Genomic DNA, 15,236 nt, shown 5'->3' on the forward strand with positions numbered 1-15,236 from the left:
AAAACATAACAGAAATATACTGATATTTGAAAAGCCTTTTTATGTTTTTTACTTAGTTATTTACTTTTCATCATTTAATGTTTTTTCTCTATTATTATGTTCTTTCTTTAGAAATGCCTTGAAACTATATTGTCGACTCTTATCAGAACTCCTGCATCTTCTGTTGTGTACCTATGAACCTGATGTAGTATGTACACTTGTTTAAAGATAAAACACAAAAACAGAAATCTCTCCTGAAATAACAAAAACTGTTGTAACTTTAGCAGAAAACACTGTTTTCATATTGGAGACAATCACTCAGAGTAAGATGCTCATTGAGATACTTGGTTTTTGAGGCCATTAAAAACAAGCTCTCGTAGATCTAACGGGCCAATCATGCTCACCGGTAATGATGTTAAAGCTAAAAGATTCATGATGATGTAAGTGGAATGTCTCAACACTAATCCAGGTGGCTAAAAATATCCAAACAGTCTGGTGTATGTAGCAGTGATATTTATTGCTGACAGACTGTGTGTGTGTTTCAGAGCAGCCTCAGAGCAACACCGAGCAGAGCTGAGATCAGTCTTGTGTTCAGTCTGAGTGCAGCTGAGGCTGATGATGTCTGACTCGTCTTGAACCAACCTGCAAACCTGCTGGTTCTGGCGTACACCCCTGGCCTGCGAGGAAGTCCGCACTCATCCCCGAAGCTTGTCACTCCGACCACATAAAACCTGTCCTCGTCCTCACTGTAACACTGCAGGGGGCCCCCGCTGTCACCCTGAGGCACACACACACAAATAGCAGCCATGTGTTATTAAAGTAAAACCTGTGTCGAGTTCTGAAAATGTTTAAAAGAATCATTACCTGACAGGAATCAGCCGCCCCACTCTCCAGTCCTGCACAGATCATGTTTTCATTGATGAGGCCGTTGTACCAGGTGATCAGGTTACATGTTCTCCTGTCAATGAGCTCCACCTCAGCTTCCTGCAGTCTGTTCATCTGCCTGCCTGCAGTACACACACCAACATGGTACTTCAGTTATAAAGAGCATATATAAGAATCATATATAAGAGCAACATTTAAAAATACAGCAGAAAAAGGCAATGTTTTAACTTCATCCCCCATTTAGCACTTATAAGAACTCTATAAAAATAATAAATGATTTATAACACTTTATTGTAATTATAAGCAGATATTAAGTTTATTAAGTATTTGTACACAATTATAACTCTTTCTGTGGGCACCTAGACATGGAGGCAGGTGTGCCAAAAAATAAAATCTCTTTTCAGATAATCCACAGACCTTTTTGTGAGCAGTTTTATGTAACTATTTTCTTTCTACCAAACCACACCTGCCAACCATACCACTGCGCAGAACAACGCGTGCATCTACTCATGGACAGTGAATCTGTGACTTTTCAAACTAACCTCTGTAAGAAGTGCTCCCCCATCCAGAGATGAAACAGTGGCTGAAGTTGAGGCTGAACTCATGAGTCACATTGTGAGGAGTGCAGACAGGCTGGACGTGGTCAGTGAAGTTGAAGGGAGAGCTGAGGAGCACAAGGGTCACATCGTTGTCATGCGTGAAGTTATTGTAGTCCTTGTGCATTTTGATCTTACTGATGGAGCGGATCTGGGTTTGATCTCCTGGAGCAGATATCACATGAAGTCCTGCCACCACATGGAAATGTCTCCTGCTGATCCATCTGGACACAGGACAGAATAAATATGATTGTTTATGACTCTGACTGCCTTTTCCTTTACAGACGAACATAAATTAGGGCTCCGCAATTTGTCAATATTAAACTGATATTGTGATGAGAGAATAAATATCAGATAAACATGAATACACACTCACACACTCTATTACACACACATTGCAAGAGGGAGAAAATGTCAGGCATGAACACTTCTGGAAAAAGAAAAGTAAAATAAATCACCACAGCTCAGAGGTGGAAATCACACTGCTACAATGCTGGGTCAAACTAGGCTGAATCACAGCAGTATTTCTCAGTCTGAGCTCATGGCTGAATTTATGGACCACTGGGTGTTTCATCTCCGAGGGCCCTAAAACTGTTACTGCACAGTTTGTTACAGGTAATGTGTGTTTTCCAACCCAACTACTACCTTTCTATCATCACTTTTTAGGCCATTTTTTTCTTCTTCATAGCCTACAAAACCTTCACTGGTGAAACTCTAAGACAGGGAGCAAAATACTGACCCTCAATCTGTGTAAAATATTACTATGATGTTTGGTCACATCCAGGACACGCTAATGGTAAATCCAGATGTATTTCTGTGACACCCCTGTTACTTTAGTTTTAATTTGTGACCATTCTTCTAAATTTGTTTGTTTTTAGCATTAAGCTTCAGCCCTTCTTCTTTTCACATATTCAACATATGCACATGCACTTCGTTCACAGATAATTGTGCCTCTTTGGAGCTTATCAGTTGTTTCATGTTGCTTGCTTTAAGGTTCAGTTTGCACGCTGGAAAAAGATACTTCATTGTTGAGTCTCATTCCCAAGTTGTGAGAAAGTTTGCGACCCAGCTGACAGTAGACTAAAAATGAAGCACTGCCCACCGGCTGTGGTAAACTTCTCATTTTACAGCTACACAGTGCACTAAAAATGTTTCTGAAAACATCAGGGGTGAGAAATAGGCAATGCAGTAACAGCATCTTGATTCATATTTGATCAGTGTTGCCTAGTTTGACATTTTGACTGCAGTTCACAAGCAGTGACTGACACGACTGAGAAATGCATCAAAAAATCCTCGGCTCTGATTGGCTGTTTTTCTTCAGCCTCTGTGGATTCTTGGAAATGCCCTTAGAAAGACTACAAGGAGGAGGAGGCAGCAAAAGAACATGATTTTTTTCACAGATTATGTCTCATGCACTACTGTGTACATGTAGTGTAAGTTGTCACAAATATTACAAAAGGTTATGTTTATAAAAGTTACCGACTGTGGTTTTTACTCAAATAAAAAAGTGTTGGGTGTTGCACATCTTTATAACTGGAAAATGCTTCCAACTGGCATTTAACCAAATATGTCTCACTTCTTTTTTAATGTTGTGAGTTACCTTCAGAGGCAAAGTTTTCCATGATGTGTTTAGATTGTGAATTATAAACAAATGTGACCGAGTACAGGTCAGTCACATCAGTGAGGAGTGTAAGTTATACTCACTGGTATTTGTGGAAGCAGTGTGCAGCAGTGAGCACCCAGAGGCTGCTGATGATTGTCCCACCACAGTGGTGCCTGGACTGGATCTGGATGCTGACCTGCCAGGGCCACGCCGCCTCAGGAGCCTCCCGGCCCCCCACTACACGAGAAGCACCAGGAGGCCCAACCAGAGGCCGTTGCCCACATCCTCACAAGCACAATCAAATAAAGTTTACATGTCACTTTTGAAATGACATCCTGTTGTTTATGTTGTTGCAGGCAGAAAAGATCTATGGTTAACCTTTAAATGGTATCAAGTATAACATTTTACTTACTGACTTAAATCATTGGCAATACAAGCTATATGTATTTACATGATAAATAAATATACATAAATGTATAGATCCCCCTCATGAGTGTGGATGAGGGGCCCACCCATGAAAATGTTGTCCCCCCTGCCCATATTTACCAAGGGCTGGCCTGCATGTCACTGCTGATTGGGTACACCTGGTGGGCCACACCTGTGTGTGTTAGAGGTATACCCAATCAGCAGGTATATAAACCAATATCTGGCAAACTTTACCTGCTGTACATTAAATTTTTGCTTTTTTTCCACATTTGCTTTGGCAGTGTAAACATGTTTTCCATTCCAGTAAAACCCATTTTAATTTAACTGCACTAAACCCTGCCATAAAGGGATTGCGCCTGCTTAACACAGCTGGGTGTCCAACACACCACCATTTCTGTTCGTTACGTTTTGTCGGCGCTGAACGCAGTCATGTAACGGAAAGAGAACGGTGCTAACAGTTTTCATATTTATGTGTCCCCGGACTCCGTGAACTGCAAGCCGGAAACAACAAACACGTCTCCTGACTAGGTACCATATGTTTAACTCTTGTTTTACGTTTGTGATAAAACCATTCAAATGTTTCTTGGATAAAGTTACATGCTAAAATGTAACATTAGGTAGTTAGCTAAATACTAGCGCTAACGTTACATTTTTTAGCATGTAGCTAGTTAGCTTAATGCTAGTGCTAACGTTACAGTTTAGAATGTAGCTAGTTAGCGTAATGATAGTTCTAATGTTACATGCTAAAACGTAAGCACTAGCATCTTCCCAACTGCCAAAAAATTGGTAAACCGACACAACAGTTTGTTAGTGTATCTTTGATAGCATTGGCTATTATTAGCTACTGTTAAACTTAGCAAGAGTGCGTTTTGTTGCTAATGAATTCAATCTTTAATTTGCATGTGGATGTTATTTATTCTCTCTCCACAGTCACTTTAGATATCACTGAGATAAAGGGAAGAGCAAACTTTTCAACTGTTGAAAAGGAAGTTTTAGAAAATAGTATTTTAAATATCTCAAAGACACTAGCCCTTACTTTTATTTATACTTTTATGGTCAATGTGAACCATGTTGACTGACTTAACATCCATTTGCCTAACAACCAAGCTCGATCACCATGGCAACACATTATGGCAAATACTGCAAGCTAGCTAGCTGTTGGCTACTCTCTGGAACAATCAGCCCTTAGCCGAATATGTCATTAAACAGTGCAAAGACAACTAATAATAATACATTAAAAAGGCTAACTGTTACAGGATGTTTTCCCTCCCAACCCTGGCCCCGGCTGTACTCACTGTCCTGTGGTGAAGTCAGAGCACTCAAACACAGAGCACTCAGAAACAGCAGAAGTCCTTCAAACTCCATTTAGTTTAACGTTAGACTCCTTAAGACATCTTTTTAACCGCAAACAAAAACAAAGGCAGCTCTTTCCAGTCACTGACGTCACATGAAGGCAGTGGTGGTTGAAGTACAGTACCTGAACACCACATTTAAGTAAAAGTACAGATATTTTACCAGAAAGTGACTTTGGTAGAAGTTAGTCACCTATTAGAGTATTACTTGAGGAAAATTCTTAAAATATCTGACATTTACTGCACTTAAAAATCATATGTTGTTCAGTTATATTAAATGTAAGTATTGAAAGTAAAAGTACAAGTAAATGCTGGTAATAAAAAGAAAGGAATAACAATCTAAAGACGAAGTTGATTTCTTCTGTCATGGGCACCACCTTCAAATGGAGCCCATATTATACCTGAAGAAAAAACAAGAACTTCAAGATGTAAAGAACAAAATCCAGTTTTTTATTCCCTCCCATTCCTTAATTTTGTCTGTACCTCCCTTCCTTGCTTCTTTCCTTCCACCCTTCCTTCCCTATAAAGGTATGAAGGATACTCAGGGGAAATGTAAGTGTAGTAAAAGTGAAAGTTGACAGAAGTGTAAAAATTCAAGTAAATTATACACACTCCCAATAATACTTGAGTATTGTAACTAAGTAGAATTACTTGACACCACTGGATGTAAGTGCATCAAATGTGAAAAAACTCTGAAATGAGATCATGACAAAATACAGCATTTAAAATGCAGCAGCAAGAACAACTACTACTTCTACTACTTATTGTAGTGAAGATAATGATCCACTTTTTAAAAGATTTTCAGTTAGTTTGAAGTGTATTCACTCACACACACACACACACACACACACACACACACACACACACACACACACATTATGTGACAACAAAAGACAGGGGGGCAGGTTACCAGATTAAGAGCTGCCTATTTGCATATTAATTTGTGTAATTATAGAGCAGAGTGCTAAAGGAGGGCAGCAGCCTGATGCAGAGGCTATAAATGAGTATAGTTTGTAACTACTTCAAGATGTGAGGTGTGTGACGTGTGTGACATAAATTGGCAGGAATAAATCTTCTATTCTACTTATGGGTGACACATTATGTTTTAAAATGCACCTGACAAAGTAAAAGATTATTATTATATGTAGTAAATGTAATATATAAATATGGTCTAGGCATGTTTGTATTTAAACAGTTGTGTCAGAGGTATCTCAGACATGCAGTGGCCTTGTGGAAGCTGTCCCTGACTGAGTGCCCACAGCCTGACAGCAAAATAAATTCCTGCACTGTGAACTCACCACAGTGAACACACACTGTGAGCCGATGCGTTTTGTCAGAAAAACCTTGTGCGCGTTTTCTGTGCACAGACTCACCCAGGCTCCTCTCCATGCCCGGGGAGCTGTGTTTTGTGAAACACACTGAGGTTTAGAGGCTGCAGGCCTAAATGACCTTTACGATTTTACGAAACGCACTTGCCGACACTCCCTTACATTCTGCTGAGAGTCATCAATTATGCAGGGAAACTGCTCGCGCTGAGGGGGAAGATAGCAGCAACAATATGGCGACAACCGCAGTTTCTCCCCAATCTTTTCCACATCTGCAGTCCTGCAACGGCTTCCCGGATTCATTGTAACGCTTGCAAAGTGAGTATCCTTCATTTTTTATCGTTTGAGAAAACGGCGCATATGTTGTTAGGTGACGGTAGATTTTCTCGCTGTCGGTATCCTTGCGCAAATGTCGCAGAGCTGCACACTGCCCCGCATCTTTTTTTGGAGCATGATGGAAGAGGGTGTCTGCGTTTGCTGAGCATCTCATGGCTGGACCAGAGCACGAAAAAAGAAATTTATCAATCAATTGATGTCGATCGCGAGGAATTTATCGGATTAACTATTTCGTCGAGCATCAGAGGGGTTGGTGAAATCTTTGTGGGGGGAAAATGTCTCGTAGGTTAGGCTTCAGGTAGGGCGCCGTCTGACTGTTCCAGCCCAAGAAAACCCAAAAACCCCGAAGATTTATTTCACACTGTGGTCACTGATTTTGCTTTTTTTATACCACCCGGACTACAGGATGATGCTGTTGAAACACCATAAGGCTTCGATGCTATGTGAGTAGCCTGATCCTGCTTCCATCATCGACAGCCAAGAAATTTACATTCCTCCAGGTGATATTGGTGTGGCAACATCATAAGTGATCCCTAATCGTCTTATTTAATATTTCTAACCTCATATTTCAGACTGTGTGTGTTTTAATGCTGCTTTTAGCTTCATACCCAGGGCTATGTTGTGCACAGATAGAGCCCTTATTGATTTGGCAGTCGACATGGCTTCACGGGTGTGGTGCAGATCCTTCAAGGCAACGCGCAAAAAACGCACAGAATATCCCCGAAAAAAATCAGCCGTTTTTGGCTTTTGCTGAATATCAAAAGCGACATATTGCTGTGATTTATTATGATACATCGACATCACACTTGTGACTTTGACAAATGCAAGGTTGCGTTTACCACAGCGTGACATTTTCAACATACAAACCACCCACTGCAGCAATATTGCTTTGGCCAATTTGGTAGTAGCGGGCCACTTCTCTGCGCAGTATAACCTCTTGCTTCTCTCTGTGGCCGAGCAGCACTTTTATATTCTGTGTAATATATTAGGGTAAAAAGTGAGACAATGGCGTCCACAGGCCCTCCTTCTTAATTAACAGGTTTAGTAAACAAGTCTTCATTTCTCACTGCGTCTCTGAAAATGGCACTGTAAAGACGTGTGCCTGTGTTTTTTGGTGAAAATGACAGCACGGCCAAACCTGGATGTGACTGAGACTGAGACACACCAAGACGAGTGTTGTCATCATGACTTAGAGAATTGCAGGGTAATTGCAGGCCTATACAGGCGTCGATGGCTGAGCTCAGCTAGGAGGCCTAGTTTACAGCAAAACGGATTTTCCAGACAGATCGGTTGTGATTTTTTTCTCTCTATCATCCCTGCATGTATGCATTCGTGCATATGCATGTGTGTGTACGTGTTTGTGTGAACGTGCGTGCGCGCTCGTGTGGTGCTGAAGCGGACAGCGCCAGCAGAGCAGCAGAAGGCTCAGGGACTGCGAGGTTCCGGGGTCCATTTTAAAACAGACGTCTTGGCTCTCAGGCTGCATGTTTTCATGTGTTTGTTTCAGATAGAGGGGAGTCTTTGGTGTGTGATATCTGCTTCACACTGCGAGCATGTTTGATTATATTGTGTTATGCAAGAGGAGAGCCGGGAAGTGGCAGGCCTTGTGATTCAGATATAGGTGATGTAGTGGTCTCCTTATTTAGGCTGCACCCCCCTTTACATCCACCACTTTAGGATGATAAACAAAGGTTTGCAAGCGATGCCAATGGGACGTAGGGTGAATTGTGAAAAATAACTCCAGTCTTTTTTTCAAATAGGTAATGTCTCACTTCAGGTGTGGCTGTGTTCCCACTAAACTCCTCTCAGCTTCCTCCTCTTTGCTCCATCACATTAGTATACTGACCCTGAAATGTCCTGCAGCTTGAACAGTTGTCATGTAACCGTCATACCCTTTTTACATCTAAGTGTGCTGAGAAATGGCTCTACTGAGTCATGCAGCCATTAAGTGTGCTGTGTGTTCTGTCGGTGTTTCCACAGCTGTTCAAAAAATCATAAGGAGCAGAGTCCTTTAAGGGGTCTTTGTTGACGGAGGTTTAATGGAGGACCCATTTGGGGGAAATGTTGGCTCATACTTAGTCACACCTTTATGCCATTGTTGCCTACACATCTGAAGACCTGACACAGCTGACAAAACTCAGATATGTAAAATACATTCATTTTGCTCTTTCAAGTCCCCGTAAAATTTTTTACCAACTAACCTGATAACCGATTAATCCGTTTGAGTGTTTTTGTAGGGTAAAAAAAAGTCAAAATTCTCTGAGTCCAGCTTCTAAGACGTGAATATTATCTGGTTTCTTTACTCCTCTTTGACAGTAAACTGATTATCTTTTAGCCTGTGGATAAAATAAGACATTTGAGGACGTCATCTTGGGCTTTGGGAAACACTAATCGACATTTTCCACCATTTTCTGACATTTTATCAACTAAACAACTAATGGATTATTCGAGAAAATAATCAACAGATTAATCGTCAGTGAAAATATTTGTTAGTTTCAGCCCTACTCTGTAATATCTTGAGATTCACAACAAAACAAATATCTTGAGATTCACAACAACACAAAATAACTAATAAAGAGTAAAATATAGCATCAGGAAACCTGAAATAACCACATACTACATAGCTATCAAACATGATAGCTGAATAAGAGGCTTATTGTTTAGGCTCTGTGGCTTCTATAACTCATCAGCCTCTGTAAATGACCAGCTGCTCTTTTTTATGTAGACAGCAAAGATACAATATTCATTATTCAATATTCAATCATTTAGTGAGATTCGTGGTGGGAAATACGAAACCTGCTCACCGTAAGGTCCACTGGACATCATCTCAGTACAGTATTAAACCTACTGGTAAGTAGTCTATTTAAACCAACAACTGACCATGTTGTAAGGTACCAGTTAGATATAATGTGATATATTAGATGTACCATTGTTCAGGTTTTTCCCCGGTGCCGTTAGAGGATCATCGAACAAAAGTCTCTTCATGTTTCTGTTCAGATTATCTCCTTAACTGAGATTAAGGCAAATGGAGAGAGATACCGTAGGATGAGGGATCTTAATATCCTAATATCCTTAAAGGGATGTTTCACTTTACTGTAATTACTGTAACTTATAGCCTCTGGCAGCCATCTGCCTTTGTAAGTACACAAGCAATATAATTTATAATTTGGTTGTTCTTTAATTTATTACCTGCGTACACAAAATAAAAGGCGTTGCACAAGATAAACAGCATTGTTTTATATCTGTAGTTATTTAAAGAATGGGCAAGACTTTATAAATACTTGTCCATAGGTGGTAAGTGTTGGAGGCTGCTTTAAATAAACATTCCTGTATCTCATTTGCTGCTTGACACGTCTTCTCCCTGAATGTGGATTGACAAATGTACAAACATCGTGGGGAATACTATCATGGTGTTTCTCCTCCCCAATACAATCAGGATGTCTACTTGTTGTAGTCGCCTGTTCTGGGTTATTTATTGAGTGTGTTTTCCTGTTTACATTATTATTGAGAAAAATCACGTGGCAAAGATGAAACATTCAGGCAGCCATTTTTGTTGTACCTTATGTTATCTATAGCTACTTTTTTCCAGTCTACAGTGAATGAGATCAGATATTTTGCATATGCAGTGTTTATATTGCATTTTTTCAACTTTAAACAAATTATTCAATCATTACAACTTCATAGCAAAACCTGTAAATATGTGTGTGTTACGTGAACATGCATGGTTCTGGGTGTGTGTGACCTTCCCTCACACATTTTGTCACTTGTGCTAAACCTATTTCTCTTCCCAAAGAAAGACTTTAAGATTAATACTGAAAAGGAACATGTTATAGCTAAATTTAAAAAACAGATTGCGTTCACTTACTCAACTCACCAGATAAAAGGTCTTTAGAAGGAAAGTACTGTAGAAGTTGGGTTGATCTGTCCTCTCTGTCTGCACCTCCTGCAGAGCTGCTACTGTGGATGGTACAAACCTAAAGACCAAGTAGCTGCAGGATGAAAACATGGCTGCACCCCTTATCGCACCGCCAGGACCTGATAGCTTCAAGAAGTTTACTTTGGAATCTTTGGCGACTCTTGAGCTGCGAATCTCGGAGGAGAAGAACAAGAAGCCACCCAAGCAGGACAGCAGCTACCGCGATGATGATGACGAGAACAAGCCCAAGCCCAACAGCGACCTGGAGGCTGGGAAGAGCCTGCCCTACATCTACGGGGACATCCCTCCCGGAATGGTGGCGGTACCACTGGAGGACCTGGACCCATACTACCTGAATTCTCAGAAAGTGAGTTTGCAAACACCCACACACACACACACACACACACTAATAATGATGTTATCAATTCAGCTTTACGACAGTTGTTTAAAGGTCCAGTGTATAGGATTTAGTAGCATCTAGCAGTGAGGTTGCAGATTACAACCAACTGAAGCTTCTCATGTGTGCCAAGCGTGTAGAAGAAGTACAATGGTTGATGCAAAAATCCAAAGGGCCCTATCTAGCGTCAGTGTTTGGTTTGTCTGTTCTGGATTACTGGAGAACAACATGGTCGACTCCGTGGAAGAGGACCTGCTCGATAATGTAGATATTAAGGCTCATTCTAAGGCATCAAAAAATACAATTCTTATTTTCAGGTGATTATAATAAAATGAAAACAGTATTGAGTCTTATATATCATTTCTGCTTATAGATGCCCCTAAATCCTACACACTGGCCTTCTAAAGCAAAGGATGTTTCTGACTTGGGCTGGGTGTTGAACCGGAATACTTATTGTTGCCATTTAAAATGTGTCCATAGCAGAGTCAGATTCAAAGTCTTTTTTACTCATTCATTAGGTAGTACCTGCTTTAAATTACTTTTTGTTTTTGTTTTTACCAATTCTTGTATGACAACTTATGTTTAGACAACATTTAACTATCCCGAAACACTAGTATCAGAAAATTTCAAATACCCAGCCCGACGTAGGAATGGTATTTGTCCCTCGACCTCAGGCGCCCGAAATCTGAAATTCTGACTGTATATGTGCTAAACAGCTTTAATATTGCCTCTTTGATTACATTGCACCACATTAATTCTCTGTTCCTGTCTTTAATTGTAATAGCAAAGCCAGTTGAGGTATGAGTTTTGAGACTGGGACATTTCTGGAACATTATTAATAAGACTAATATGTGCTTCAAACAAACAGATTTTGTGGCATCTTTCTGGGCAACAAACATATAATTTAGAACATTTTCAAGATGATTGTGATTTAAATTAGTGGTTCTCAACTAGGGATCCTTGAGGGTGTTCAGAGGATCCCCAGAAAAATGGGCAACAGTGTATTTTCATTGTTTAATTTACTATAGAGGTGATCCTAATGTGAGTTAGGGTTAGTCAGAGGAGTGACTGTTCTGATCATAGGTTTCATTTCTTCCACTTCCTCCTCAACTGTAGTTGACAATTAGAATTCAGTTAGAATTCTGGTCTCACTCGTATCTAACAACCAAAGTCTTTTCAGATGGAGATTGATGCTTACGCAAATAAATGGGTGTTCTCTTATGTCAGTCGAGTCTAACCATACATATTGATATCTGACGCAATGGCCAGGAGATGAGTGGCCTCATGACGTTGCGCTGAGTCATACACTATGGCTATGGAATTTTCTCAGACAAAGGAGAGACATCACATGGTCTGTGACGTTTGGCTTCCAGGTGTGCTGTGTTTACAGTTATTTTAATTTCATGATTAGGTTGCAGAATGTAATTATGTTTTCCTCCTTGAGGACCTTGGGGGAGTGTGAGAGTGGAGCTCTTGAGCTGTTGAGTGGGCCATATCTCCGATGTGCTCGCAGGGCTTTGGGGAAAAGGTCAGAAGCAGTAACAGTTGAAAGACTGTTGTTCCACATGACAGACTTTCCTAATTGTTCAAAAATGAATCTGTGGAAGGAGAGAAAAGCAGCAGCAGTGGCAGGCTGAGAGGACTCTGGTTGTCTTAGAGGAGACATGTCTCTCCTGGGTTTCTGTCAACTCTGACGGTCAGTGTGAGAACAGCCGGATGACCTTGAGAGTCCCTGAATGTCCCCATTATGTGTACCTGTCAGCCAAAACTGTTAAGGGACACTATATTTATGTCAGATGACTGTGTCTTGCTCTTGTTGGAACAGTCAGCCTCTGAATATAAACAATAAAAGACATAAAAGCCAATAATACTCCCAGATATTCACAGAGGGTGAAAAAGAAGGTTCAAGAAAGTTCAGAACTTCCTTGAAAATTGCAGCCATTTTGCAAAATCTGAGCCATCTGTGCACTCTGGTGCTCCTGTACTCTGTGTTTCAAAGTGTGAAGTTTGTTACTTTAAAAAGAGGCAAGAATAGTTTATCATAAAATGGCTGTCTAAACGTCAGCATTAATCGAGATGCAAAATGTGCTGAAGTCAGTTTGATGCTGTTGTGTTTATAAACAGGACTGAGGCCAAAATATTCTACCATGGCAACGCTGTTTGTTGTCTATTTTTAACAAAGAATTACGTAACAAAATTGGCATTTTTATTCAGAATGGTCTCCTCCAATCACAGATTCTTTTAAATAATGCTGCACTTTTGTGGTGTTGTGTAACTCAGTGCCTGTCCACACAGTGTACCTTAAAACATAGCAAGTCCTACCTGACAAAACACGCTTGTGATAATCTGTTTAGTCATCATCATTAGCTGATAGATATTGTGTGTGTGCTTTCAGGTGCACAGTATCTGTCTCTCCTTCTGTCTCATACCTCACTGTCTTTACATCGTGCACGCTGACTGTTATGTAACGCACCAGTCCAGTGCACAAGGAGGAGACACGATTCAGATGACACGTGGCAAACATGTCCATCGATACGTGGGACTGTTGATAAATTCACTGACTAACACACAACTGACTCGTCTTGTCTCCACACACAGCCTTGCATTGCCGTCGCTGATGCATGTGAGTCGTGCAAGCTTCTTTGTGCTGTTTTGCTTCTCGTCTCTTCTCTTTCCTCCACCAGCAGTCCTGTCAGCTCTCAGCTTCAGGCAAATCTAATTATGGCCCTCGATCTAGTCTCGTTCTGATGCCAAAGGGAGTCGACGTGCTTTCGTTCTGGCAGCTCGAGCAGCTGTGACGTCAGATCAGGTGGTGACCTTGACGGAAGAACGTTGCTCTGTGTGTCTTTGTCACTGAGAGGCGGCGGGCCGGTTCTGGATACATTCCTCGCAGGGGAGGGGGAATAACTGTCAAGGAAAGCAGTTCATCTTCTTCATCGCAAATTTTCAGTTGCATCTCCTTTAGATTGTGTCATAGCTGGGGCGGAGGGCTGGCAGGCTAGTTGGGTGATGACACAGCAACCAGCCCTCCCCACTTAGCTTGCGGCCCGAGCAGGTCTGTGCCATGCTGAGCATAGCCCTGGTGTCAGCGTACAAGGCCGGTGAAACAGATCATTTTCAAGGAGAGGGGAACGATAGAGGGAGGGAGGGAGGCAGGGAGGGAGGGAGAGATGAAGTGAGGACAGGGATGAAATGGACGACATGTGCAGGGATGCATGAGCACACTTGTTCTCCTTCTCGCTGCAGCCAGGCTCACTGAAATGTGTTTTTGCTGGGGGAAGACCTGAAGGTGTGAAACCTGAGCACTTCTCACAGAAACACTACTAAGCTTCCCCAGAACGACAGCGTGACATGAGACTAGATATTGGCTCAGATTTTGGATATTGTATTTAAAGTGTTGTCTTTTCCTGGTTTTGAAGGCTACATTAAAGTACAGTGACGTTTGATACTTCTGTGCGCTGATACAAAATTGCCACCAAATTTTGTGAAACTATGTTGTATCTTTTTTTTCTGCAACACCTAACATTAACTTAGCAATATTGATATTGAGGTATTTGTAAAAAAACAACAACAATTATTTGACGTCAAATCGGGAAATAAATGCTCTTTCCTACCACACAAGATTAGCAACGTCTGTGCATCTGTCCACCTTTGTGTGGATTAAAGATGTAGCCTATATATACAATGATAAAATCTTGGCTTATGTAGGTCCACCATGTGATGTGTATTTAGTCTGTAAGAACACTTTATGTATTGTAGATGACAGTGTAAGGCATGCCAGCATGTCTGCAGAGCATTTGCACATTCATAGGAACTCATATTTTAGTATCATATAGGTAGCAGGTTTTCCTTTTGGAACGCAAACATATATATTTTTTTGAAAGCAAAATGGCAGTGACAGGAAAAGGCATGACAAGGAATTCATGAGCAGGTTAGCACCTAGCATGGCAGCTGAGCCCCACGTCATGGCTGTATTAATGTGTGTGTGTGTGTGTGTGTGTGTGTGTGTGTGTGTGTGTGTGTGTGAGGCTCTCGGGCTAAAGGAGCCATAAAATGCAGTCCATTTACCATTTACCACAAGGGTTGAAAGAAGGGGGCTCTTTAAGTGGCTGCTGCGGCCCTCACGGATGCTGCAGCCCTGCCTGATGGCTGGATCTTCTGTGATGAAGCCGCTCTCTCTCTCTCTCTCTCTGTCTCCCGCCCATCCCCCCTCCCACCCTCTTCTCCGTCTTCTGCCCAGCTCCCTCGCTCTGGCTCCCTCCGCCCTGCTTCTCCTCAGCCTGCTGCTGCCACAGTTGCTGCCTGCCTGCCTGCTTCACTCGCTCTCCATCTCCCCTGTTTTCTGCCTTTCCTCTCCTCTGCTCTCCTCTTTGCTCAGCTCTGGATTATGAAATTTTCAGTAGCTTTGCAGCAGTTTAGTC

The 15,236-nt window shown here is 41.4% G+C and overlaps 2 protein-coding genes across 8 annotated transcripts in view; one reads left to right on the forward strand and one right to left on the reverse strand.

Moving 5' to 3' along the window:
• Nucleotides 1-520: 520 nt before the first annotated feature.
• Nucleotides 521-4,885, reverse strand: LOC125891696 (transmembrane protease serine 11D). Its single transcript, XM_049581131.1, has 5 exons — nucleotides 4,785-4,885; nucleotides 3,165-3,348; nucleotides 1,407-1,684; nucleotides 844-986; nucleotides 521-757 (listed from the first exon to the last, which is right to left on the reverse strand). Exons 1-5 carry the CDS (start codon nucleotides 4,852-4,854, stop codon nucleotides 521-523), a joined length of 912 nt encoding a protein of 303 aa, XP_049437088.1. The 5' UTR covers nucleotides 4,855-4,885.
• The window catches only part of scn8aa (sodium channel, voltage gated, type VIII, alpha subunit a), a 62,540-nt gene continuing 51,303 nt past the window's right edge, over nucleotides 4,000-15,236 (forward strand). For 4 of the 7 annotated variants that reach the window (XM_049581116.1, XM_049581122.1, XM_049581115.1 and 1 more), the window contains exons 1-2: nucleotides 6,171-6,484; nucleotides 10,452-10,785. In XM_049581116.1, the coding sequence (XP_049437073.1) occupies nucleotides 10,507-10,785 (279 nt within the window). In that variant the 5' untranslated portion in view covers nucleotides 6,171-6,484; nucleotides 10,452-10,506. Of the gene's footprint in view, nucleotides 4,018-6,170; nucleotides 6,485-6,583; nucleotides 6,946-6,983; nucleotides 7,003-10,451; nucleotides 10,786-15,236 lie in introns of those variants that run through there. The other 3 variants (XM_049581120.1, XM_049581117.1, XM_049581119.1) reach the window with 3 other exon arrangements.

The sequence above is a fragment of the Epinephelus fuscoguttatus genome, linkage group LG7, assembly GCF_011397635.1.
Source record: "Epinephelus fuscoguttatus linkage group LG7, E.fuscoguttatus.final_Chr_v1".
NCBI classification, from domain to species: Eukaryota; Metazoa; Chordata; class Actinopteri; order Perciformes; family Serranidae; genus Epinephelus; species Epinephelus fuscoguttatus.